The sequence below is a fragment of the Cynocephalus volans genome, chromosome 9, assembly GCF_027409185.1.
Source record: "Cynocephalus volans isolate mCynVol1 chromosome 9, mCynVol1.pri, whole genome shotgun sequence".
NCBI classification, from domain to species: Eukaryota; Metazoa; Chordata; class Mammalia; order Dermoptera; family Cynocephalidae; genus Cynocephalus; species Cynocephalus volans.
This window is the reverse complement of record NC_084468.1, coordinates 32,259,429-32,284,453: the sequence shown is the minus strand read 5'-3', so window position 1 is coordinate 32,284,453 and position 25,025 is coordinate 32,259,429. Positions and strand designations below refer to the sequence as shown.

General features: G+C 33.8%; 1 protein-coding gene across 1 annotated transcript in view; it reads left to right on the top strand.

Moving 5' to 3' along the window:
- ARAP2 (ArfGAP with RhoGAP domain, ankyrin repeat and PH domain 2) overlaps positions 1–25,025 on the top strand; it is a 162,188-nt gene that overhangs the window by 97,501 nt on the left and 39,662 nt on the right. Inside the window, exons 19-25 of the mRNA XM_063108248.1 lie at positions 5,646–5,809; positions 10,056–10,268; positions 13,646–13,751; positions 16,212–16,359; positions 17,927–17,995; positions 20,438–20,512; positions 23,318–23,435. Of these exons, the coding sequence (XP_062964318.1) occupies positions 5,646–5,809; positions 10,056–10,268; positions 13,646–13,751; positions 16,212–16,359; positions 17,927–17,995; positions 20,438–20,512; positions 23,318–23,435 (893 nt within the window). The remainder of the gene's footprint in view (positions 1–5,645; positions 5,810–10,055; positions 10,269–13,645; positions 13,752–16,211; positions 16,360–17,926; positions 17,996–20,437; positions 20,513–23,317; positions 23,436–25,025) is intronic.

The window sequence follows — 25,025 nt, the reverse complement described above, 5'->3', positions numbered from 1 at the left end:
AACCATTTTGGGAAGCAGTTTAGCAGGTTTTGTTTTTTGTTTTAATAAAGTTAATGTACATACATTTGAGCAAATGAGCTCCTAGGTACTTACTCAAAACAAATCACAACATATGTCAATAAAATGAGTCCTACACATACACTCAAATCAACTTTATTTGTAATAGTCAAAAACTGGGAAGACCCTATCTGGGCTTTAGTGAGTGAATGTATAAACAGAGTGTGGTATATGTATTAGTGGAATGCCAATTAGCATTACAAAGGTACACACATTATGAACATGAGAGAATCTTTAAAATATAGTGCTGAGTAAAAGAAGCCAAGCACGAAAGAGTAATACTGTGTAATTCCATTTATATGAAATTGTAGAACTGATAAACTAATGTACAGTGACAGAAAGCAGACCAGGTTTTGCCTGGAGTCATTGGTAGGAGAAGGGATTCACCGCAAAGAGTTATGAAGAAACTTTGTGAGTGATGAAAATGGTCTATATATTGATTGTGGTGGTGGTTACACGGGTGTAAACATTTGTTAAAATTTTTCAGATTATGAGGGTACTTCAAAATTTGTGGAAAAATAGAATTAAAAGATAATATGAATCATTCCATGAACTTTTTAAAGTACCTGCATACACTTAAAATGAGTGCATTTTAGTGCATTAAAAATTCTAATAACCAGATTACACTTGCAGCAATAATACAAATCATCCTTTTCCAGAAAAAAAACAAAAACAAAAAGCCTGCTATGATGATTAGTATGTTCTGCTTTAGGAGGTTGCTTAGGAAGTGTAGAGAAAACTACACAGTCTGTGTTTCCAAAGTTATCTTCTAAAGCTATATTTATTACATTTCCAACATTTCCAGGATGCTTTTCAGGGCAAATGTACACTGTTCCTTCTTTAAGAAGAGAAATAGATCTTTTGTTATGAGTGGCTCTAGGAAGTCAACTTCAAGTTGCATTCCAGTAATGTGCCTTTGTGATAAGTTGTTTAGGAAACCTAGTTTTGTGATTCTCTGTGTGATAAGAAGACTAAGAAAGGACAAAGAGAGATATACATCAGAATTTCACCTCTCAAATGGGCATTTTTGGAATGGAGAACCAGGTCTTTAAATTATGGAGATCTAATTCTTCAGGTAAAGGATGGATGTGGACTAGATTAGTACTACGTAGAGCCAGAAAACTTATCTTAGTTCACATTTGCTGTTCCTTCCTAGCCCTGAGGCCTCAGGCAAATACTTTCTGAACTTTAGTTTCCCAGCCATAAATAAAAAGCTTCGCAGGGAGATTTCGAGTTGTCTGGCTCAAAAGCTTGATGGTAGTCTAAGATGGCATCATTCAGAAGGCTGTAAATACCTTTTCCTTCAAAGGACCAGTCACAACTTTGACATATGATTTGCTTCTTGTCACATTGAAAGAAACATAGACCTATATAAAGAAGGAAACAAAATGCCCATGAGTTTTCTACCCAGAGACAATTTAACATTTTGGCAAATATAGTTGAATTTGTCCATAAATACAATTATATATTCTGTGCTCATTGTACTAAGCATATAATGTATATTTAAGGAAGTATCCTAAATCACTTAACCTTTCCCTGGTTGTTGGGATTTAAGGTTATTTTCACTTTTTAAATGCTCTGGTAAATACATGTGTTTGTGTGTATGTGCATGGGAGAGGGTCGGGAAGATATTAAGAGAAACAGATATCGTGTCTTTATTTCAAATTATTGCTTATGGTCTAGTCCTATAATTGGAATTACTTGTCAAAAGTTAACATGCATTTTTTAAGATTCTTGGCACATCTTGTCAAATCTCTCTTCAGAATATCTAATCATCCTGTAGAATACTTTGTCTAGTTATACTCTTTAGTGATGAACATACATTTTAGATCTTTGATTAATTGCTTTTGACATATTGCTGTTTTATTATATACCTCTGCTTGTTAGACTGGTTTGTTTATTGGCTATTGGCATTTCTTCTGTGAATTATCTTTTCATGGCTTGATGACCACATTTCTGTTGAAGACTTACTGTTTTTACTTTTGTATAAATGCTTAGGATATTACCTTTTCCAGCCATATTTGTGGAGTGTATTATCTGCTTTTCAGTTGTGTTTAAAATATTCATTATATGAATAAATTTATTTTTATGCAGTCAAATTTATTGATTCTATTATTTGCAAAGACACTTGATTCTTGTCAGTAGACTAGGCTCAAATCTGATTGTCTACACTTTGTGATTATTATATTGTAATTTTGGGAGAATTGTTTTTATTAGTCCTGGGACTTGGTTTCTAGGTTTTATTGAACTGCTTCAATTCATTATATCAAATAGGAATATTTCTTTCCGTGTCTTTGAAACTTATCTTTAGGGAATGGACAATTAGAATAACTGATTTCTCTGTAATTAGAGTTCATCAAAGTAATTTTTCAGATTTTCAGGATGTAAATGAATGTTTCCTTGGAATTTTTATCAAGAAATGTGAAATGGTTGTTTGATAACACTTGAAGTCATAATGTCGGTGAGCATTTGTATTGAATATGCTGTTTGATGCTTTATTCAGTGTGCATGGAGTTTAGATCAGCATCAGAGGAAAGTTGTTGAACCGATACTATTAAATGTCAAACATATACTGCACTAGATTCTAGGATTCACTACTTTGACAAGTTGAGTCAGGAGTTAACTTGTCATTACTCATTCCATCCCTCACTAGTTCACGAGGAGACAGCTAAACTTGTCATCACAGGATTTCTTCTGACTAGAAAGAAAATTTGAAGTTTGAAATGTTCATAGTTAATGGCAGAAATATATACTGGTATTATAGGAGGGCCATTGCAGCTTGGATTTCTTTCACTGCTTGCTGAAATAACTCACCCATTGTAGTTGTTTATAGGCAGTTTCAAGAATTTTGCATCATATTTAGAGCTTAATTATCAGGTTAAAGAATCGATATAAATAAAAATCAGAAAAATGTTAAGTTTTTCTGTTTGCCTAACCTGAACTTAGCACGATGTAATTTTGATGACATTTACATAATGTAGGACTCGATATTTCTCAGAGAATTACCAGAGTTCTATCATTTTATTTAGAGAAATATACCCAGCAATAGCATGCTTTTGAGCTAAAGGTGATGTAAGAATCTTAAACAAAAAGGCTAAAGTGTATCAGGAGTATTAGAGCAAGTGTCAGAATTCTTCGAAAAGAAAATTATAAAACCAGGAGGTCAGGGCTTCTGTGTTGGTGTGGAAAGTAAAACAATAGATAAAAATGTCAAAAAGCAAGAGATGAGGATTGCAGACACAAGTGTCAGTGAAAAAGTAGTAGTTAACAGCAAGTTCAGAAAGATGTTAGAAATGAATGTGGTAAGGTGTCAGTAGCTTTGTTTTCTTAAAGGAGCATTTCAAAAAGAGAAAACAAAGGAAAGAAAGGGAGGGTTTTTTTCCTTTTAAATTAGAGGCAAAGATTATCAGAAATGTAAAAAGCTACACCCCTGCCCTTCCATCATGTCCTTCCCCCCACCACAGAAGCCCCAGAATTCATGCAGCTCATTCCTTTTGCTTTGGGTTGAATACAAACTAGCCTTCTCATAGTCTTAAATAAAGATTACATAGTTTTACTTTTGTGTAAATGTATTTGAAGTACATCAGTTACTAATTTATGTTTCAAGTCAAATTTTATATCTAGTGATAGGACTTTAAAATTATTATGTATCCACTAAATGCCATGTACTATGCTAATGACTAGAGATACTGAAATACTTTTCTTGCTTGTCTGTGCAAAGTTTGGGATCAAGCAACTAAAACATTCACGCAGATACAACAGATGCTGTAATGGAGGGCAAAGCGACTCTTGGAGGATGAAGAAGGGACACCTATAACACACTAAGCATAAGAGAGAGATCGGGGCAGAATGTCAGGGAGCATCACCTGGAGTATACCTTTGAGAGAGGAGTTGGAGTAGCCAGCCAAAGAGCAGGAAATATTTATTACAAAGACAAAGGGATATGATTTTCTTTTTTTCAGAGTGTCTTGAGTATAAGGGAGTGGTAGATAAAGTTGGAGGGGAAAATGCAGGTTAGATATGAAGACCTGAAAACTCAAGAGCTGTAGAAGGACAGTGATCCAGAAGTGATGTCATTAGCTTTGCATTTTAGAGAGGTCATTCTGGCAGTAGTGAGGAGTAGAGAATTGGGAAAGGAATTGTATTATAGGAGGGGTTTTACCTTAAGGAACAATATGAAGATCTGAAATGAGGCAGTGTTGGGAAGAAGGGTGAGACAGGGTGAATATATCAGGCGACTGGAATCAACAGAATTTTGTGACTGAATTCACATAGCAGCAACTGGGGGGAAGACCAATCTATACTTAATTAATTCTCTATTTCCTGTGGGCTAAGTGGAGAATTGTGCCAGGAGCAGTTTGGTATGGGGAGTGAGAAAGGTTCCAGATGCTTGTTGCACATTAAGGTGAAGGTGTCTAAAAGTGAATATTCATTAGTATTATGGATTGTTACTTAGTTACTAATATTACATTTATTGAGTGCTGAACTAGGCACTGCAGTTATCCTTATTTTACCAGTAATGAAACTGAGGCACAAGCAAGGTAGATAACTTGTGTAAAGTTAGAAAGTAAGTATGTGGCAGAGCTAACATTTGAGTTTGGAAAGTCTGATTGCAGTTCCCACTTTTAACTGCTCTGTGCTCTTGCTTTTCAGTCACATGAGGATCTGATTTGTAAGAGGAAGTTATAGCCTGGAGGTAGGGATTTGGGGGTTTCCAATTTATATAAGAGAGATGAAACCACTGGCCTGAATAACATGACCCTGGAGAGTCCATGGAGTTTGTAGAAAGAGGAAGTGAACTTGTGAAAGAGACTAACTGACCAGAAAGATGGGAAAATCCAGAAAGAATTGTGCTATAAAAGCCAAATTGGATAGTATTTTTTTTTCCTCTTTTTAAGAAATAAAATAATCAGTAGTTCTAAAATCTTCAAAAATACAGCCAGAGATATCCATTAGAAGTCACTGGTGATAGCGACGATGGTTTTGGTTCAGTTATTCAGAAACAGAATAAAAGGGGTTGGGAAATGAAAAGAGATGTGACCTTAAATTCAAAGAACTTCCTTTATTCTATGGAGAGACGTGACTGTGCAGGTGAGAGAGGGAGCTACTGGTAGATGGAGAGTAAAGGAAGAGTTTTTCTTACAATGGGTGAGCCAGGATCACATTTACGTAGGTTTAAGGGTAATCTGTCTTGGAGTAAGAAGTTTTTTTTTTTTATTGAAACATATTGATTGTACATATCTGTGGGGTACAGCATTGGATGTCAGTACCTGTGTGCAATATGTGATGCTCAAATCAGGATAATTTGTATATTCAACATTACACAATGTGATAATTTTTTGTGGCACTTTACCAATTTTCTACTAACGTCCCTCCCCCTCCCCTTTTCCCACCTCTAGTGGTCTCAGTTCTGTTCCCTCCTTTTCAAAGTTCAATGAACTATTGTGTCTGTCTGTCTGTCTTTTTTTATTTGTTTATTTTTTTAGCTCCTACGTATGAGTGAGGACATGTGGTATTTCTTTCTGAGAGTTTTTTTTTTTTTAAAAAAAAGCAAAATTATAATTTGAAATGCTTTTTAAACTTTACAGAACATTATACATCCATGGGCATACCAAGCTGGATTTCACAGTCTGGCATACTGCAATTGAAAAAGCAGCAGGTACAGATGGTAACGCATTACAAGATCAGCAGCTCAGCAAAAATGACGTTCCCATTATCGTGAACAGCTGTATAGCATTTGTTACACAGTATGGTAAGTATCACAGAGGTTTTATTTCAACCCCTAGAACTCATTGTATCATTCTTACATTTTTTTAAGGGGTGCCTCGATTGGACTGAATTAAAGCCCTTTGCATTTCTGAGTGTACCAGTGAAAAATAAAAGTGTAGTCACTGTTCAGCCAAATGCCATTCTCTCTCCCACTAAAACTCATTTAAACTATATCATACACTTTTACCATTTCTTTCTTCCTTTACCTGCATAAAAATGTTAAATAATATACTGAAAGAATCTATAATACATATATTAAAAATAGTAGATTAAATTCTGTATTTTTCAGAGGTTATAAGACTGGAATAAAGCCTAGAGTAACGCAACATGCCTAAACATGTTTTTAGAAGTGGTGAACTGTGGAACAATATATAAAAGAATTTGCTTTCTTTTGGCATGCGTACAAAGTGTGTGTGTGTACTTATTTCATTCATTGTGCTGCCAGTCAATATTTATATTATGCATAGTTATAAATGGTTTTGGCTTGTTCGCAATACATATTTTTATGAATAATTTGCAAATAAAAAACAACTTGATCTATACCTATACGGTCCAGTTTCATTTACATTCTGTATGCTATAGTAATATTTTAGACATGCCTGAAAAGTAATTGCTATTCCTCATATTTATCTTCAAATTATTATGAATCCTTCAAATTCCTTCTTAGGTACACATATCCTTCACACTCTAAAAGGTACAAATTTCTTAACTATATTTCTAATTTAAAAATCTTTTCCACCCTTTAATCTTTAAATAAATGTGATTTATTTAGATTACAAATGTAGAAAAGAGGAAAACGATTTATTTGGTATATAGGAGATATATTAATTTTTTTTGTTCTGCTAATATTAGAGGTGCCTTTGGGTGTTTTTAATTTGAAAAGATTGGGTAATCGGTGAGAGGGCTGTAGGAAAACTTTGTGTTACTAGTTTATCATTTATTGAGTATCTGTTGTATGTCAGCTATTGGACTTAATATTAGAAATAGCAGTGGAATAAAAAATTAAAGATAAAGTCATGGATCATATATTCTCATATGGGAAACTGACAATACATAGATCTGTAACAAAATGTCAGAAATATAAATATTATGAAGAAGATAATTTTAAAAAATTAAATTTATAATATGTGTATTTTAATCTCTTTTCTTCTAGGGAGAGAGCCATTTTAAGTATCTTATTTATTTCATATGTAATCCAAGTGCAATTATTATTAATGTTCAGATCCATTGTTTGTATTATATGTCTACTGAAAATATGTATGGAATTACATACGTGGACATTACTACAGGAAGTTTCTCCCTATGATAGTATGTTTATATTTTTCTTATCAGCCATAATCCTCTGTTTATTTGAAAATGGGGGAAGGAGAAGGTTATCATCTTCATTTTTTGCAGTCATTTAGTATTAGTGTGCTTGCATTTCATAGGTATAAGTGAATTGCACATATTATGTTTTAGCAAGAGCATAACCTCATTGAGAATTTTCACATATTGTTAGTTTCATAATGACATAGGGTCTTTCTTAAGCAGACAAATGATTAAAATAACTTGACTAGCTCCAGTGTAGCCAATTTAATATTTCTCTAAGGAAATCAGAAGTTTCCTTGTGGTGTTTATTTGAATTTAAAATCATTAAGCATTAGATTATTTTCAAGTAAACATCATACATTATAACTACTTTGTAACTCCAGCACAAGGTAAATTATCTTGCATATTAAAGCTAATAAAACATTTTTTTTAAAGGAGCAGAACATGGGGAAAACCGCAAAGTTACTAGCATATGTAGAAGGAAAGATTTGATATGAACTTAGAAAATGCCTAGTGATTTATTATAGGGTGCGGGTGGCTGGCTCAGAGCCTTTACAGTAGCAATTATTTTGAACTTCCTCATCTGTGGGTTAAAATCTAAAAGCTGATTTTGTGTGCACATCATGTCAAGGTTTGACTTTGAATGAAGTCAGAATATAATTTTTAGTGTTTTAATCTTTTAAAATAAATTGCAGTAGTTAGTTCTTGGGGGGAATTATTTTAATTTATGTAAACAAAGTTATTTTCAATTTTCTATTATGTTAGCTAAACTTGAGTACCAGTCATTATAAATTCACTCAGCTAAGAACGTAATATCTCAGACACAATTGTTCTTTGTATTTTTCTTGCATTAAGTAGTCATTTGTTGAATACCTGTTGACTTCTTGAGGCACTGTGTAGCTGCTGGGTAAATGCAGAGAGTAAGACATAATCCTTGCCTTCTAGGAGTTTATAGATTTATGGATCAGAGACAAACAAGTGAGCAGTTATATCTATGTGTACAAAATTCTGTGGTAGAGAGGTTCAGGGGTTGCTACAGTAGGTGTCCGTGGTATAGGGGTGAAGAGGACGGGTGGTAATGGAGGTCTTCAAGGGTGAAGCATGGTACCTACCATGAGACTTAAGAGGAAATAGGAGCTAGTTATGAGAAGAGGTTAGGGGTTCAAGGAGGAGAAAACAGTGTGTGCAAGGTGTGAGGTCACAAGAGTACATTGTTCAGGGAACTTTTTGTGGTTAAATGTGACCAGAGTTTAGCGTGAAAAGAAAGACTGGCTATGAGAGGCAGGAGGTTAGACCAGTTCATGTAGGGTTTTATTTATTGCAATAAAATCCACAAACTTTGCCCTATACGCAATGGGAGGGCAATATCCAGATTTTTAAGCATATTGGTAGCACCAATAGAAATGTATTTTCGATCACACTGTTGTCATTGGGACAGACTGGAGGGCTGCACAAGAACAGGGCAGGAGTTGTGAGAACATAGTGAGGAACTGAGTGCAAAGATAATAGCATATGGAATGCAAGGAAGGGGACAGTTTTCACAGTGTGATCGTAATGAAGAATCTGTGTGACACAGTATTTTTTGTTTGTTTGTTTTAATGTGGTGAGTGAGAAAGAAAGGGTCTGCTTGTAAGGGGCTGGAGGAGGCAATGCCATGTATTGAGATAGAAGAACAAGATAAAGAACAGGTTGGGGTTGGAAGATGAGGTAGGGGATGGGGCAGGAGAATTAATTCTTTTAGATTATTTTAGTTTTCCCATAAGTATACGTATGATGTGTGTGTGTTGCACTTGTATATATTGGTATGTGTATGTATGTACACGTGTATGTACGAAATCTTAGAAATTAAAACCTGGGTGAAGACATCTGTGTGGCAGTCAAAGTGATGAAACTGGATAGTTCATCCAGAGAATTTGGGGGTGGGGGGTTGGGAAGGAGTAGAGAGAATTGAGGATGGATTCCTAGAATCACTAAATTCTAGGAGAATAGATAGAAGACTGGGAGAGCAATCACAGAAAAGCGGGGGGGGGGGGGGAGATACAAGATCATGATTACATAAAAGCCATGAGATTAAAAGCATGTTAACAGGGATTCATTTGGAGCCTCAAACACTGCAACGAGTTCTCAAATAAAAACTGAAAAGCATCTGGAAAAATGAACGTCACTGTTATTCTTGATGAAGGTGATCCCAACAGATGGAGACTGGACACAGAAAAGCAAATTGTGTAATTAAGGGATTAACACGCATATGAGAGTGTAGAAAGAATAAATATAGGAAACTCCACTTGGTTTTGAAAGGGAGAGGGGCAAGAAACCTGGGAGGGAGCAAGGGAGGATTTTTGTGTTTGTCATCGTCATCATCTTCATCTTCATCTTCATCTTCTTCGTTGCTCTTCTTCCTTCTACTAACCACTGCTACACCTCTTATTTTATATGGGGCACTGGATGAATCAGCAACTTTGAAAAAGAGGTGACTCAACTCTTCCTTAGGAAGAAGGCGAAGGCAGGAGTAGACAGAAATTAATATGCAGACATCGGGAAGGAGGTTGAGGAGATCTATACCAGAGAGCCTAACTTTTGTCAGTGAAAAATGGAGGCAAGTTTGTATGCTGATAGACTAAGTGAAGATAGGGCATTTAAAGTAAAAGAACACTTGAAAAAGATGCTGGAGAAGGGGCTGATCAGGAGCTTGCTAAAAGCCGAGAATGGAATAGTTTGTTCATCAGGTTTACATTTCAAATACTAAAATTAGGGGTAAGAAGCCCGCCCTCCACTCCCAATGCGTGTTTATATCAACTTTTGCATAATGATTTCTTCATCTCGTTAATCATCCCAGCACCAAAATTTGTTCTGTTTCTAAGATATCAAAGTGAGTTTTGAATTTAGACTTTTTCATATAACATTTTTTTTTTTATACAAAGGTTTAGGATGCAAATATATCTATCAAAAGAATGGTGATCCTTTGCACATAAGTGAACTCCTGGAGAGTTTCAAAAAGGATGCAAGAAGCTTTAAATTGAGGGCTGGAAAACATCAGCTTGAAGATGTAACAGGGGTGCTGAAGAGTTTTCTCTCTGACATTGACGATGCGCTTCTTACTAAAGAGCTCTATCCCTACTGGATCTCTGCTTTAGGTAACACATTACCATAGAACATAATATATGCTTGCTTTCTAATTGTATACTTAATTTTTTAAAAATCTCTAATAATCTGTAAACAAAATTGATAGGAACAGTGTACATAATGGCTTAGAATAGAAATTTTGCAAATATCAATAGGTATTTCTATCTACCTCAAAAGAAATTTATAATAATTGTTAGTGTGTTATATACTTAGTTTCCATTAGATTTCTTAGTGCTATCCTTTACATTACCTTTGGAAGTGTTATATTCAAGTATGCTATTAACCATGTATGCTGTTAATTCCTTATTGAAAATAAAATGAAGGGTTTAATACAAGATGTATTTTACAAGATTTCTATGTATGACTTTTCTGTCTTTCCTCTATCATTTATTCTGCCTCTTCAGTGTACATAACAATAGTTTTTAAAATTCTTTCTTCATTTTCTCTAGACTCCATCTAATGGAAAAGCTTTGCTACATTGTAACAGAACTTTATTTAGGAAATGACCCTAGAAAAGTACTTCATTAAATCACTGATTGGGTCAAATTAATTTCAGTAAAACCTATTTTTATATCCATTAATTTAAAACAACTTTTAGTGAAACATTGCAATAATAAAGACTTTTAAATATAAACATTGCCTTTAATCTCATCTTTCTTATAAAGCTGTTTTTATTTTCTCATATGACTTTATAGTCTTTTTTCCCACACCTGTGATTTATATATCTGGCATTTTTATTTTTATTAATAAACCATAAAATTTCTTATATAACATCATTTTCAAAATGATTATTTTTAATCTTCATTTTCTTTCAGTTTTTAAACTTTATCTTTGAATTATAACATTCACTGATCTATATCTTTCTTATACATTTAATGTTTCAAGTTTTTTTTTGAAAAATGGGTTTTGAATTTGACTATATGATGTTCTTCTGTTGAGAAATAGGTTTTTTTCAGTGAAAGTATTTGTTTAATCTGAAACATAAATCATGTATGTGAAGGGATTAATTTTGAAATGATGTCACTAAACAGGCATAGTTTGAAAATTATCCCAAGAATGAACTTTATTAGTATCAGCAAAAAGAGAGTGGTATTGCTATTAAAGTTTTTCATGGCTTATGCACCTTTTATTTACTTTGTAATGAGAAGAGTTGATAGTGTAATTTTCTGGGATATAAACTATGGAATTAGATAAATACGTCTCTTTAAGGCTAATTACCTTCTAACCCTCATATTAAAAATTATATTGTAATTTATAACTATGAAGTTATTTGTAGTATCTCTTTTTATAAAGACTTATAATTTGTATTTATTGTGGAAAATAAGTTATTGAAAATATGTGAAAAATATATTTTTTACTAAAGTTGTCAAACTCATTGATGAAGAAGTCTTTACTGTTGTCAGTCTACTAAAAGGACGAGATAGTTGGCAAGTGATAGGTATGTGTCAGAAGGGAATATGTTCACCTTTTACGTGGATGTGAATTCTTTAAGAATTTACTTGGATAAGGCTTTGAATACTGGGTCAAATAGCCTTTAAGTCTTTTGGTGTTAGATCCAGTATAAAAGCCAGCCCCTTCAGAAGTGCCCCATGTTGGATCTGACAAGGATAAACCAGAACTCTCTGGGTGATTTCATTGGAGAGAACTTTCTAGCATCCTATATACCTGAGGCCAAGAATGCTTTGTAGTGGCATGCCACCTGTGTATATATGAGAGAAGTTCAGAAGTGCCCCATGTTGGATCTGACAAGGATAAACCAGAACTCTCTGGGTGATTTCATTGGAGAGAACTTTCTAGCATCCTATGTACCTGAGGCCAAGAATGCTTTGTAGTGGCATGCCACCTGTGTATATGAGAGAAGTTCTGTTCTTCTAAGAACACTATTAAATTGTCTGAATTCTGTGGCTAGTTGAATTGCTCGTTGTATTTTCCGTATGACCTGAAATCTTTCCTGAGTTTTATTTTCAAGTTTTAATTTTTAAAATTAGCTTTATTTTGAAAATATCTATTATATTCTGATAAGATGTATGAAAATATGCTATGCCAGCATGACTTCTTGTTTTAAGTGTAATAGTATTAATTAAATTTTATTGAATAAAGGTAATTACCCCTACAGTTAGAAACTGGATGACATTAGGGTAAATGTTTGGATTATGCTGGGGGTAATAAATAATTTTTAATTCGTTTCCAGTATAGTCTTTGAATGTAGTCTTTGGATGTTTTCCCCTTTTGCTTTTAGAGAGTCATCTACTACAGTATTTAAGTCGATATGACTACATTTACTTTTATAGATCTCATATGCAGGTGAAATCAGTGCAAAAGAGATATCACTTGCAGTTTTGAATAAGAGTGTACTTGAAAAATGTGTCACAGAGTTTCTTACATTCTAAGGGATCCTAATGTCCTTCACAAGTGACCATGTACTTTTAAATAATCATTAATGTTCTGCTGACTTTCAGTGAATAGAACAGGTAGGGCTGAGCAGGAAATGAAAAGGTCTCGTTTGTAAAGGTGGTCAGGACTTGAAAGGGAATATATGTGTAATCCCTTGAGTTAGAAAGTCAGCAAAAGCTTTTATTTGACAAATGATTTTTCATTTCCTCTATCAGCCAGTAGGTTAGTCCAAAACACCAGTATACATCTTCTAGAGTCTAGAATTCTGGAGGTTCCTGTCTCTAGTTTCTCTTATCTCTGGTTTTTTGGGGTTAGGATAGTGGAGAATAATTGCTTCTCATCTTCCACTCCATGAGCCACCCAATTTCTGTTCAGGACAAAGGCAGAGCATCCATCTTCCTCTAAGTCTGGATCATAGTATTAAGGCCTGTACATGACTTCTTTCATGTACCTCTGATCTTTTCCAAATAGTTGAAGGCACCAGGGCTGGTAAAAACCCCATTACATAGATCAGAGAGGTAACACAATGTTCACAGCTCTGGGATGGTTCATAGCTTTGGAAAGATTTTTGTAATTTCATAAAGAAAAATCAGAAATGTCATTTTCAAATACAAATAATGAAACATTTATGTAACCAGAGTTGAAATACTTCTGGCTTATCTCTTCAATAATTTATTGAATGTATTCCTGTTAAGTTAAAGTTCAGGAGTCCATAAAGTAGAAGATAAAAAATATAACCCCTCCAACCTTTCCATTTTGTAAATGCTTTATTTTAAATTACAAATTATAAAAGCTATAGCATATAGCCATGGTATATTTACGTAAATAAATGCTTTTCCAGAATTATAGGCAGTTACTTTACAAGTTTGAATTTTTTCTACTAAAATCTGACTGCATCGCATATTGAAATACACTTGTGATTATTGTTTTAAAATGCTGTTAAAAAGCAATTAAAAATAAAGGTGATTCGGCCTAAAGTTTTTTTTTCCTCCAGATATGCAAGATGGCAAGGAAAGAATTAAAAAGTATGGAGCTTTTATACGTACTCTTCCAGGGGTCAACCGAGCAACATTGGCAGCTATAATTGAACACTTGTACAGGTGGGTGAATTTGTGAACTTTTCTAGACATTTCAAACAAGGCACTAAATAGGTTGTTATTTCTTAAATTTAAAGTAGTGTGATTAACCTTCTGCATGTAGCTGTGAATCTTTCCCCCCATCTTTGAGAACTATCACTTCAGTGATTCTGTCTGTAATTAAGTGACATTTACAGATAAATAGCACTGGAGAATTTCTTAAATGAATCAGTAATAATCATATACAGCATCCTCAAATGCTTTCAGTGCATAAGCAAGAATTTTAAAACTCATTTGGGTGGGAAGTTGGAGAAGGAAGTAACGACTTTTTTATTGCACGTACAAATATAGTCTACATTGTATAGTCCTATCTCTATGACTGTGAAATCTTGGGACAAATTTTAACATAGTGAATGTTAGTATGCAACACGGAATTATCAAAGAGAAATTGAGGGATTCATTGTGTTTGGGGGGACCAGAACTCTAGAACAGGAATCTCTTTGTGAGCACAGTGTTTCTCATGGTGAACTCTATAAACTCTTGTTTCTTCATTATCAATTTATATCTTACCTGACCTCTATGTTTTGTTATCAGACTGTTGGTCAGACGAGGAAATTTTAAAAGTCAAATACATTTTCTGTGTCAGGACATGAAAGTCCCCCTGCATTTGGAAGGATGTAAGGAATATAATGGTGATTTGAGAAATGAGCTCTGAAGGATGAGGATGTTCCAAAATAACCTTTTAAGTTAAAACTAAAGTTTTGTTTGTTTTGATCTCAGCAAGAATTATTACAAAAACATTGAAAAGTACAAATTTTGCTTAAGGAATATATTGTTGTAGCTTCTTGCGTGGATTAAATACTCCCTTGAATAAATTTCAATAAAGCTGAATTCTACTAAAAGTACCATATTTGGAGTCTAGATTTAGAAATCTTCCTCAATTTATCATCTGTTCTCTTTATCTCCCTTTTACAACCACTACTTCTCATGCGTGTAAATTCCATTTTTGGTAAAACTGGTTTTCTTATCACACCATACAAATAATAGTCTACATTATATAGTCCTTTGTCTATACCTATGAGATGTTGGGACAGATTTTAGTGTACAGAATTTTAGCATTCAGCATAGAATTATAGAGGAGAGAAGAGTGATTCATTGTGTGTTGAGATCCAGGGAATGCTTTTATGTTTCCAATTTAAAGAGACATATAAACTGGACATGAAAGAAAGTTAAGTATGAGAAATGAATGAAGGATGTTTTCTGGGACATAAGAGTACTGGAAGATGAAATGGCTTATAGTTGTCTGGCAGGAGGCTTTGGAAGGCTTTGTAGGTTATGCCAAAACATTTACATTTTATTTAAATGATAAGAAGTGACTGATCAAATCTGGTTTTGGATAATACCCCACATGATGGAATTGTTTGGGAAGAAGCAGAGAAACTAATTAGGAAATTGTTTTGGGCTTCTGATGAGAAGGCCTGAGTGAATAGAGACTGAACAGGCTGGTTACGGAACACTTGGGAATGCCAACATCTGGGACAAAGAAAGAAAGGAAGAAAAGGAAATATACTATATTGTGCCCACTGTCCTAGCCACAAAAACTTGAGAGGGTTAAGGGTACCAAAGGAGAATGGTGTCATAAAAGGAATTCTCAAGAAAGGGAGGGATATTTGATAGTGTCAGAGGTTTGAGAGGTAAATTTAGAGAAGGTCAGGTTGATTCAGCATTTAATTCCATCCTGACCCTAGATAAAAGATCACTTGCTTCATCAGTAACATCCATTTAATTCCATTCACCAGATATTTATTATGGACAGTGTGATTAAAGCAACAGTCTCTGACCGTGAGATACTTAAATTCCAGTAACAGAGGCTGACATGCATACAAATTTTCAAGATATTGACAGTCTAGGGTGGTAACAGTACAGAGGTGGTTTTGAGGGAGTGTGTTCATAATTATTACATCCTCCTCTATTAAATTACAATTCCTTTTGCATCTTGTAAATCATATGATGATTGCACTTGCTTTCTCTATCTCTACTATGTAATTTGGCATTTTATTATGATTTTCTTTGATTAACATATAAATTGCTGTCATGTTTTCTCACTTTTCCTTGTACTTTCTAGAATCTATAGAGTTAGTCTCCCTTGTTTAGTACCTATTGAAAAAATTTCCAAATGTAATTAAACAGGCTGTCTGTCAGCTACTATATGTGCAGTCAGTGACAAATAAATAGAGACCATTCACAGGTACTTCCATGTGCACCACTTATAGTTCTCGTCTAGCACATTTACATCAGTGTAACTTTCCCTTTCTTGGGGTGATGGCTGGTTCTTTTTTTTTTTGTAAATCACCACTGCACTTTTTATGTCAGAGAACTTCAATATTTGTGTGTTTAAAAAATGATAAATGAGTTTCTGGCTTTCAGTTCTATGAAATTTTTGAATAGAAGCATGTCATAATTAGCTATGCTTTTCTCTAACAGGGTTCAGAAATGCTCAGAAATCAATCACATGAATGCCCATAACTTGGCCTTGGTCTTCTCATCCTGTTTATTTCAAACTAAGGGACAAACTAGTGAAGAAGTGAATGTAATCGAGGACCTAATTAATAACTATGTTGAAATATTTGAGGTAAATATTTTATTTCCTGCCCTTGTTAAAATGGTTTTGTTACCATTTGCAAACAATGATACATATTTTAGGATATTATTCTGGTCTTTATGAATGTTTAGAAATAGGGAAAATAAAGGATAATTATATTTTCTTTAATATTTTAGATATAACTGTTTTTAAGCTATAGCCATTCATTTAAATTTAGCTGCTTTTAAAGCTTTTTTACCATCTGGTGACTGTTGGACAGAATGGTTCTATTTATAGAGTTTGTATGTGTGTGTTTTCTCTTTAGTATATGTATATGCATTAAATATGTCTACTAAGAGGTGTGAAGTTATGAATTTAACAAATTCAGTAATAAACACCAGGCTGTTAAATTCTGCAATTGAAAGCATTTTTTCTTTCTTCCCATTTTATTTTTCTTTTTGGCAGCTGTCCATGATCTGAACCTGTGACCTTAATGTTATAAGGCCATGCTCTTACCAGCCGAACTGACTGGCTAGCCTGAAAGCATTTTAGGTTTTTTTAAAAAATTATGTCCCCAATTGGAAAAAACAAAAATCCTGAAATAATATTATTCTGTGGCTTTTAGTAAATCATTTCTGTTTTAATTATTTGACTTTTCAATGTGCTGTTTTATGAAGTTAATATTTTAATGTTTCATCAGAAAACTGCTAGAATAGGAATTTCATAGTTCAAAAAAGTAAAAATAGAGGAAATAAGTCTATGATTTGCATTAGAGGTCCAGTTTCATCATATAACTAATTCTAGTATCTCAGTTTTGTCGTTTAACTTTTTGAGCACTCCATTAAATGGTGTTTGTATGATTGTTTTCTGGATGGTGGATGTAAGAGATGAAACTAATTGGCTTGGTGTAATAGATTATCATTTGTAGAGGTTTTATATTCTCATTATAATAACTTATCAAAAGACTCCTTAGCAAAGGGAAGGGGACTATTTTGATACAGTAACACTGCTGGTGTTTTAATTCGTACAGGAATGGACATGAGAATTGGTGAATTCTTTTCTCTTTGATCTATTCTTTCTTTCTTTCTATATGTGTCTACTGTTTTTTTATCAATAGCAAATTCTTTGCAGTAATCTGATGCAGAGGATTGAAAGAATTAGAAAAAAAGATGTATGGCTTTACATGCTTTCTTTATTTTTTATTTATGAACGGTTATCTTCATAGTTATGTTAAACCCAACTTTAACTAAATGGTAGAAATTTAATGAGCACTTAATGAACATTTCAGTTTGAGAAATGAGTCTTGTTTGTCAACCTACATGAACTTTAAGAAACCAGTCATCAGCCTCTTTGATTGTTAAATCTCCTTAGCAATAGGGCTTCCATTGATGCAATCTGCAGACTGAAGCAGTGTCATCATAAAACCTTCTGAACTTAGAGACTCTTATCTTGTTGGCTTTATTCCTGCCCTAGCTGTGTAGACCCATGCTAATTAAGATGGCCATTCTCATTTATTTTTAATTTGTTGGTATTTAAATTCCTGAAGTTACGTGAGGATGAGTACCATCATTCCTTGTCTTCTACATTATTAGAATGTCCTAAATTATATTTTAAACAGGTTAAAGAAGATCAAGTCAGACAAATGGACATAGAAAATAGCTTTATTACCAAGTGGAAAGACACTCAAGTGAGTAGTAATAGTTAGATCTCTAAAGAATTAAAGAAAAACACAGAAACTTGTATTGTAAAGATAATTTGCTGTGTGTAAAGACATTTGCTGTGTGTATTTTCAGGTTCTTATTTGAAGCAAAGTAAAAGTAATGGGGACAAAGAACCTAGATAAAATAGTTGTATAATTCTGCAACCTGACACATACATCAGAATATGTTAATGTAAACTCTTAAAACTGTAGAGGGAAAAATCAGTTTTTATTTACTTATCAATATTTCCTTTTTAAAGTCAACTTTTATTTCTAAAAACACTTGAAAATGCCAAAGATTCCAAAAGAAGCATTTAAAGCCAAAGAAATACTAGACAAAATTGAAAATTCAGATAGCCTAATGACTCTTTCCATTATGATTTTGGAAATATAAATTATTTCCTATATGCTTTTGCTCTGCATGCCTTCAGATGATTGTGTTAATGGAAATGTTTCTAATGTGATCTAATGTTTTTCTTAAATCAACTTTTCTAGGTCCTGTCTTGCTTTCCTCAGTCACATTATATGGGATTTGTGTGTTCAGGTTGCACTAAGCTTTTTTCCAAGGCACCTTTCCTTGTTTAATGAGTATTCACTGGCACTTCTTAAAGTTGGTCATTAATCATCTAGTAACTAGGAATTATAGTGGATTAGGAGTACCAGTGTAAATAACAGAAATGGGTCAAATGTACTCTGTTCATAGTTACGCTCGGGTAATAAGGCAAGTGCTTCCTTATTAGTCATATCCTAAATTCTCCTCAGTCCTGAAATATCCACTACTATTTAGAGGAGTCATTGGAACTATCATTCCATATGAAGGAAATGACGGAAGGCTTAATTACCCAGTACTAGTACTGTTGATGATAATTATTTAATGAATTATTTCCTCCATTTTGTCCCAAAGTAATTAATGCAGCTTCAAGAGGAGTTAGCTTTAACACTAAGATATTTGGCTTATCAATTTTCTTACATTCGCATTTTTGTGGGAGGGTTTCAGTTATGAAATAAAGGATTGAGTGAACCTGAGATAATCTTCGGCATTAAAGTAGGAGTGTCCTTTTGCATTTTTATCTTTTATATTCATATTACAGTAAAGAAATAAATCTTGAATGCTTTTCAAATTCAGTATAAATACAATAAGATATATGTCTGTAAAATATAATAGTTGGAAAAGAAAAGTGGAGGAGTTTGCAAAAATCTGTTCTTTTGCTTGAGTTTTTCTCTAACCCATTCAAAACTCTCTTCCAGAGTATTTTTCTGACAGTCTATGTCTTACCCCATTTGAATTTCTTAGCTGGTCTTTTTGTCTTCACTCTATGAGTTCTTTGTGTTTCCTTTTTTAAATTTTTTAAATGTGTACTTCTTGGAGAGTTGTTTATGCAACATAGTGAAATGCAAAAATGTCAACTGTATCTGTTCCTTCCTAGAATTTTTGTGTAGCATCAAAAGTGAGGATGAAAAATTGGAATTAAACTTTTCTAAGCCTGTAGTGCAAGAATAATGAAGACACTTCTTCAAAGTGCATGTTTAATGTTTCCCCTACAAATTTCCTCATTAGATTTTATGCTGAGGCAAATTTAACTGCAGAATGATTATTTCCCCATTATGAGCATTTTTTAAAAATTGGATGGTTATGTAACTTACGGGTATTTCTGAAAAAAGCTATTCAAAATATTTTCCATAGATTCATTGGTTCTTTGTTAACCTTCTCCACTTTATATTCTCAATCTACATAGTGATAGCTTATGTTTTTTATTTTCTGGCTTATACCTTCTTCACTTAGTATGCCTTCTGGATTGTAATAATGACCCAAATAACTTAGTACTTAATGCTTGGCCAAAGATGGTTAAAATAAAAACTTATCTTTATTGTCTGCCTTATTCTATCAGTTCACTTTTATTTTTTCTTACTAAATTTGCTTAATTTTTAGTTTTAATATACAGCTCTGATCTCAAATTTCAATTTTTGAATATATTATCTCTCTGAAAACTTAGCAAGACTTATTGATATTATGCACACATTATAGCTTAGAGCATAATTACATATGGCTCGTTTTCACTCCTCATTTTGTTTATCCTGTTAATGTACTTGGTGCCGGCTCCTACAACTTCTGTTGTCGAAGTTAGTATATTTCCATTTTAGCCAGATTCATTATTTCAGTAAGAATGTAAGAGTATTTGAGAACACTGAGATCTTGAGAGATTTTAAAAAATTGCATTGTGATTGTTGCGGCTGGTTTGTGTAGATTCCTTATCCTTAATCAGCCATATCTGGAAATGGGTACATCATGCTTATGAGCAGGGGAATTGAGCTCATTTCATTGTTATGAAATACTGAGAAATATGACTAGGACTTTATAACTGTCTTGTGTCATATGTGTGTTTTTGCAACATAATTATGTGTGCTGTTTTCATCTCTCTCTTTTTGTAGGTTTCACAGGCTGGAGATTTGCTAATTGAAGTGTATGTAGAAAGGAAGCAACCCGACTGCAGTATTATAATTCGGGTGAGTCCTAAAGATGGATGTAAAGAGCACTGTTGGAAATCACAAGTGTTAGCATTAATTTACATATTTTGAATTTTCCAGCATTATTTATATTTTATGCTACCTCTCCAGTTCAAACAGTGACTGATGACAAAATTAACTTTTCATAGCAAAATCTTCTGGAAATTCTGTGTTTTAGTCATTTGGAAAGAGAACATCTTATGTGCTTCAGCTTACAGTTAGGATTTTCTGTAGGTTCTAGAAAATAACCTGAGCTCAAGTACTTGTTCCTCCCCTTCCTAGCTTCTTGACATTAGGCAAGTTATTTACCCTGTCTGAGCATTAATCTTCTCACCTGTGAAATGAAGAAAAATTACAGTATTTAAATCGTAGCACTGTTGTGAGGTCTTAAGATGATGCATGTAAAACACTTAGCAAATTGCTCAGTACATGGTGTTGCTATTACTACGAGTGCTATTATTAATAATCTCCCACCCTTGTTTCCTTTACTTTTAACATCCAGTATTCTAATTTACTTGTATATTGGAGAACTCTTTTTTTCCTTGAAAATACTATTTGTGCTGAATAGATACTTCTCATGCTACCACATTCAGTAATTACTCTGCCTTAGGGATAGTAACTGTGATATTTCAGATTCTTAATTGGTAAGACTACTTTCTCTGTGAGAGGAATAGACATTCTGCTACGCAACAGAAATTCACTTTAGCTCCTTATCTTTTTAAAGCCCAAGTTTAAACAGTGTCACAACATTAGATATTTCTGGACTTTAGTTATATTAAATATATTGCCATTGTTAATTTGGGTATTTCTAATGATTATGTTTATGATGATATTACACTAGCTACTTTATGTAGAACATGGAGCTGAAATACGACCAAATACACTTTGGCCTTATGAAGCATTTGCCTTGCTACTCTTTGGCCACATCTTTATTTCGTATATTGAATATGTGGTGTTGATCATAAGGGACGTGAGGAACTAGTACAGATCAGTCAGCACAGATCCATCACAGACACTGGAAGAAGTATTCAAAGCACTTGATTTACCTACACATAAACTCTTTAGTAGCATATTTTAATTTTTTCTTACTTGTGAAGCCATAACAGAAGTTATAACAATTAAGCGAAATTCTCATGTTATCTTAAGAGTATTTAGATAAAAGACTGTCCAGTTTCACCTATAAAACTCCAAATGCTCTTAAAAACAAAAACTATACAAAAATAATCACTAGTATTTGTTTTAATATTTAAGAGCTTGCAAAACCTGTGGTTACATTTATCTCAGCTGAGCATTACCTCACCCACAGAGGTAGATGAAGCAGGTGATATCCCAAGTTTATAGGAATGGAAACTGGAAATTTAAAAAACTGAGGCCAGAATACAAACTAGGGTCACCATACTCCAAACCTGATGTTCTATATACTAATCTGCATATTGCATAGAGTAGTCATTGCCTAAATGTGGAGTTCTGGGTGTTCTAAAGAGCGGCTTTGGGTCTTTCCTGGGGCAAGAAGTAGAGATTTGGTCTTTCTACTTCAAGCTGAAGTACTCTTTGTCTCATTTTTTCATAAGTTTGGTTTCTCAGTAATTTATTATTTTTTAAGAAAGGGCTATACTTTTTAAAAACTTTTTTTTTTAATCCATGCAGATCAGCAACAACATTATTGAAATGATTAATGTACAATTTTTACTGCTTGAAGTTCTTCACTTTTCCCAGATGCTAAGTTTTTTGTTGTTGTTGTTGTTTTCTAAGTTTATATTTTTACTGGGCTTTTCTAAATAGAAAACTGTGGACTTCATTGTCTAATTAATATAGTCCCCAAACACTAAATTCCACAAAATATAAAAGATAGGCTTTGTGAGTTAGCTGTAGTGGAAACTGTTTTTTATTATTTTTATGTGCGCAATATGCTTGTGAGCAGTAGTGGGCAGGACAAATGGAAATGATCCCATTTCTTCTCTAAAAATTTTGTTACTAGGAATATACTTTTACCAAAAACACGCAAACTTTGCAGTTGGAGTTGCGGTATTCTAAAGCTTAAAATATCTCATAATTGTTTAAAATTATAACTAAATTCTAATACAAGAAAGCCATCTTGCTTTTGACCAGCGTGCATTTAAGATTGGCAAAAACAAAAACAAGAAGAAACTAATCAAAAGTCCCAAAAGTCCCTGAAGAGATGATGTGCTTAAACAGTGGCCTCAGGCTTTGTGACTCTTGTGGAGCTGGCCCCTAGACTGGCACTGCATACTCTGCCCTGTGTCCTGAAATCCTGGCCCCAGCACACTTTGGTATCCCACCATCTGTCATTTGCCATGGCAGGGCAAACCACAGACTACCAAAACCCTGGGGCTTTTTGTCATGACAGGCAGCAGTCAACTGTGCATAATTTAGGGCCCAGCCTGAATAACCAAGTCACTCTGCACTCTTGATTATAGAATGACAAGTGAAAAGTTTTACTCTTAAAACTTTGGATTTGCTGTCTGGTGAAGGTCTTTCTGTGTGTGAGTAGGCACATTCTTCCTTTCTGAGTTAATCTAAGTGCTTACTAAGTGAGAAAAAAAAAATTATTCCTCTTTATGTCTACATTGTAATCGACTTTTGCACTTAACATTAAAATGTATTACATTTTGTGGAGAAGATCTGAACATGCTTTTTCCTTATGTGGTTAGAGAAGCTAATTTGAACCATATTAGGAAGAAACTTGGGGTGTTTTCAGATAGTGAATGAGGAGTATTATTGCCCTAGCATAAGGCTACTTCTTAGTCTGACATATCTTTTGAAGAAATATTGCTTCTCTTATAGATATCTCCTGTGATGGAAGCAGAAGAATTAACTAATGATATATTAGCAATAAAAAATATCATTCCCACAAAAGGGGATATTTGGGCCACATTTGAAGTTATTGAAAATGAAGAGCTAGGTAAGTGATTTTCATGCTAGGGGTTCTTAAACTCTTTATAGTATGAAGAAATACTCTTTTGGTGACAAGTCATTACTGATATTCTGTTTTTCTAAAGGTTAACATCTAATTATGAATTCCCTTCTACCTTAGTTCATGTGTTGATAGATATTATCACCACTTGGGGTTGCCTTCCTGTGATTTAACTCATCAAGATAATTAGATTATTTTATTGACTACAAAAATATAGTGCAGAGCATTAGGCATCTATGTTGCTACCTCAGGAAATAAGGCCTTTGCTTATAGGGACGAGCAATTTGATTTGTAACAGTATTTTAAATTTTATAACCACCATCCACCTTATTCCTGTATGCCACTTATTTTACAAGAACAAAGAATGTTGATTTAAAAGATTATTTATTATTTTAAAAAAGAATTTTGTTTAAGCCTAGCAGAAGCCTCTCTTTTTTGGCTTTTTCCTTTTCTTCTATCTTTAGTGGATCAGATATTTGTCATCTTTCATACCAAAGACACTGAAGGATAAAGAGAGCTTTTAAAACACCTTGACTGCCCCAGTAGCCAAGTGCTGAATAAGCTTAACATTCTGATGACACCGTTTGGTTTTAAAGACCTCTAGGAAAAAAAAATAAGATACAGAATGTCTTTGTGCCTTGACCATCTGTCTAGCTGATACCTACTAAGGTCTTGGGACCCTTTCAAGTACGCTGTCAAACTGCCAAAAGGAAAATCTTGCCACCTGCAAGCTCAAGATAAAAATTAAAATTCAACATTGAAATACCCCATGGTATATTATTAGGAGTGTTGTAGAATGAAATGGGATTATCAAGTACTTTGTGTTTCATTGTTCCATCTTAATGTTTTCATTCCTTTATTTCTTTTTACTTTGAACAATTTCTTAAAGCTATAATTTGTGATAAAATGTCATTTTTCAATACACGTTGCCAGGATTCAATGACTCTCATGTTTTGGTGTCAATTCACAGTGTCTCCCCATGGTCAGGCTCAGTACTCCCCATGACTCTCTGGTAAATAACTCCTGTGACTCCACAGCTGTCAAGTCCAATTGATCTGTGTCAGACTTTACTTGTCCTTTCTGTAGCGTTTACTGTTAATGACCATCCCCTTTTCCTTTTATGGTCTTCACTTTATTTTCAGTGCTGCCTGGGTTTTCCTCTTGGTTCTGTATTCATTTTTACTTATGTGTAGTTTCTTCTTCCTTTGTCTTCTAAATATTGGTTTTCATCTGCCCTAATCTCCTTTGTTATCTTTTCTCATTATATATGTTCTTTATAGACAATATTTTCCATTCTTTGTGCTTGACTAATGTGTGTAAGCTGGTTTTCCCAAATACACCTATGTCCTTCCCCCACATGGCCCACTGATTATCTCCTTAAAACCTCAAACTGTGAATTTCACTGCACTTTGTCTTTTCTTTTTGTAGTGCCTATCACCTGGATTTATATTTGTCTGTTGTGACAGTAGCTCCTTGGAATGAAGAAGGGACTCTGTCTTTTTCCATTTCTAATGTCTGTCACAGTGCCTCATACACAGTAGCCATATAATTAAAATCTGTTGAATACATGAATCAGCA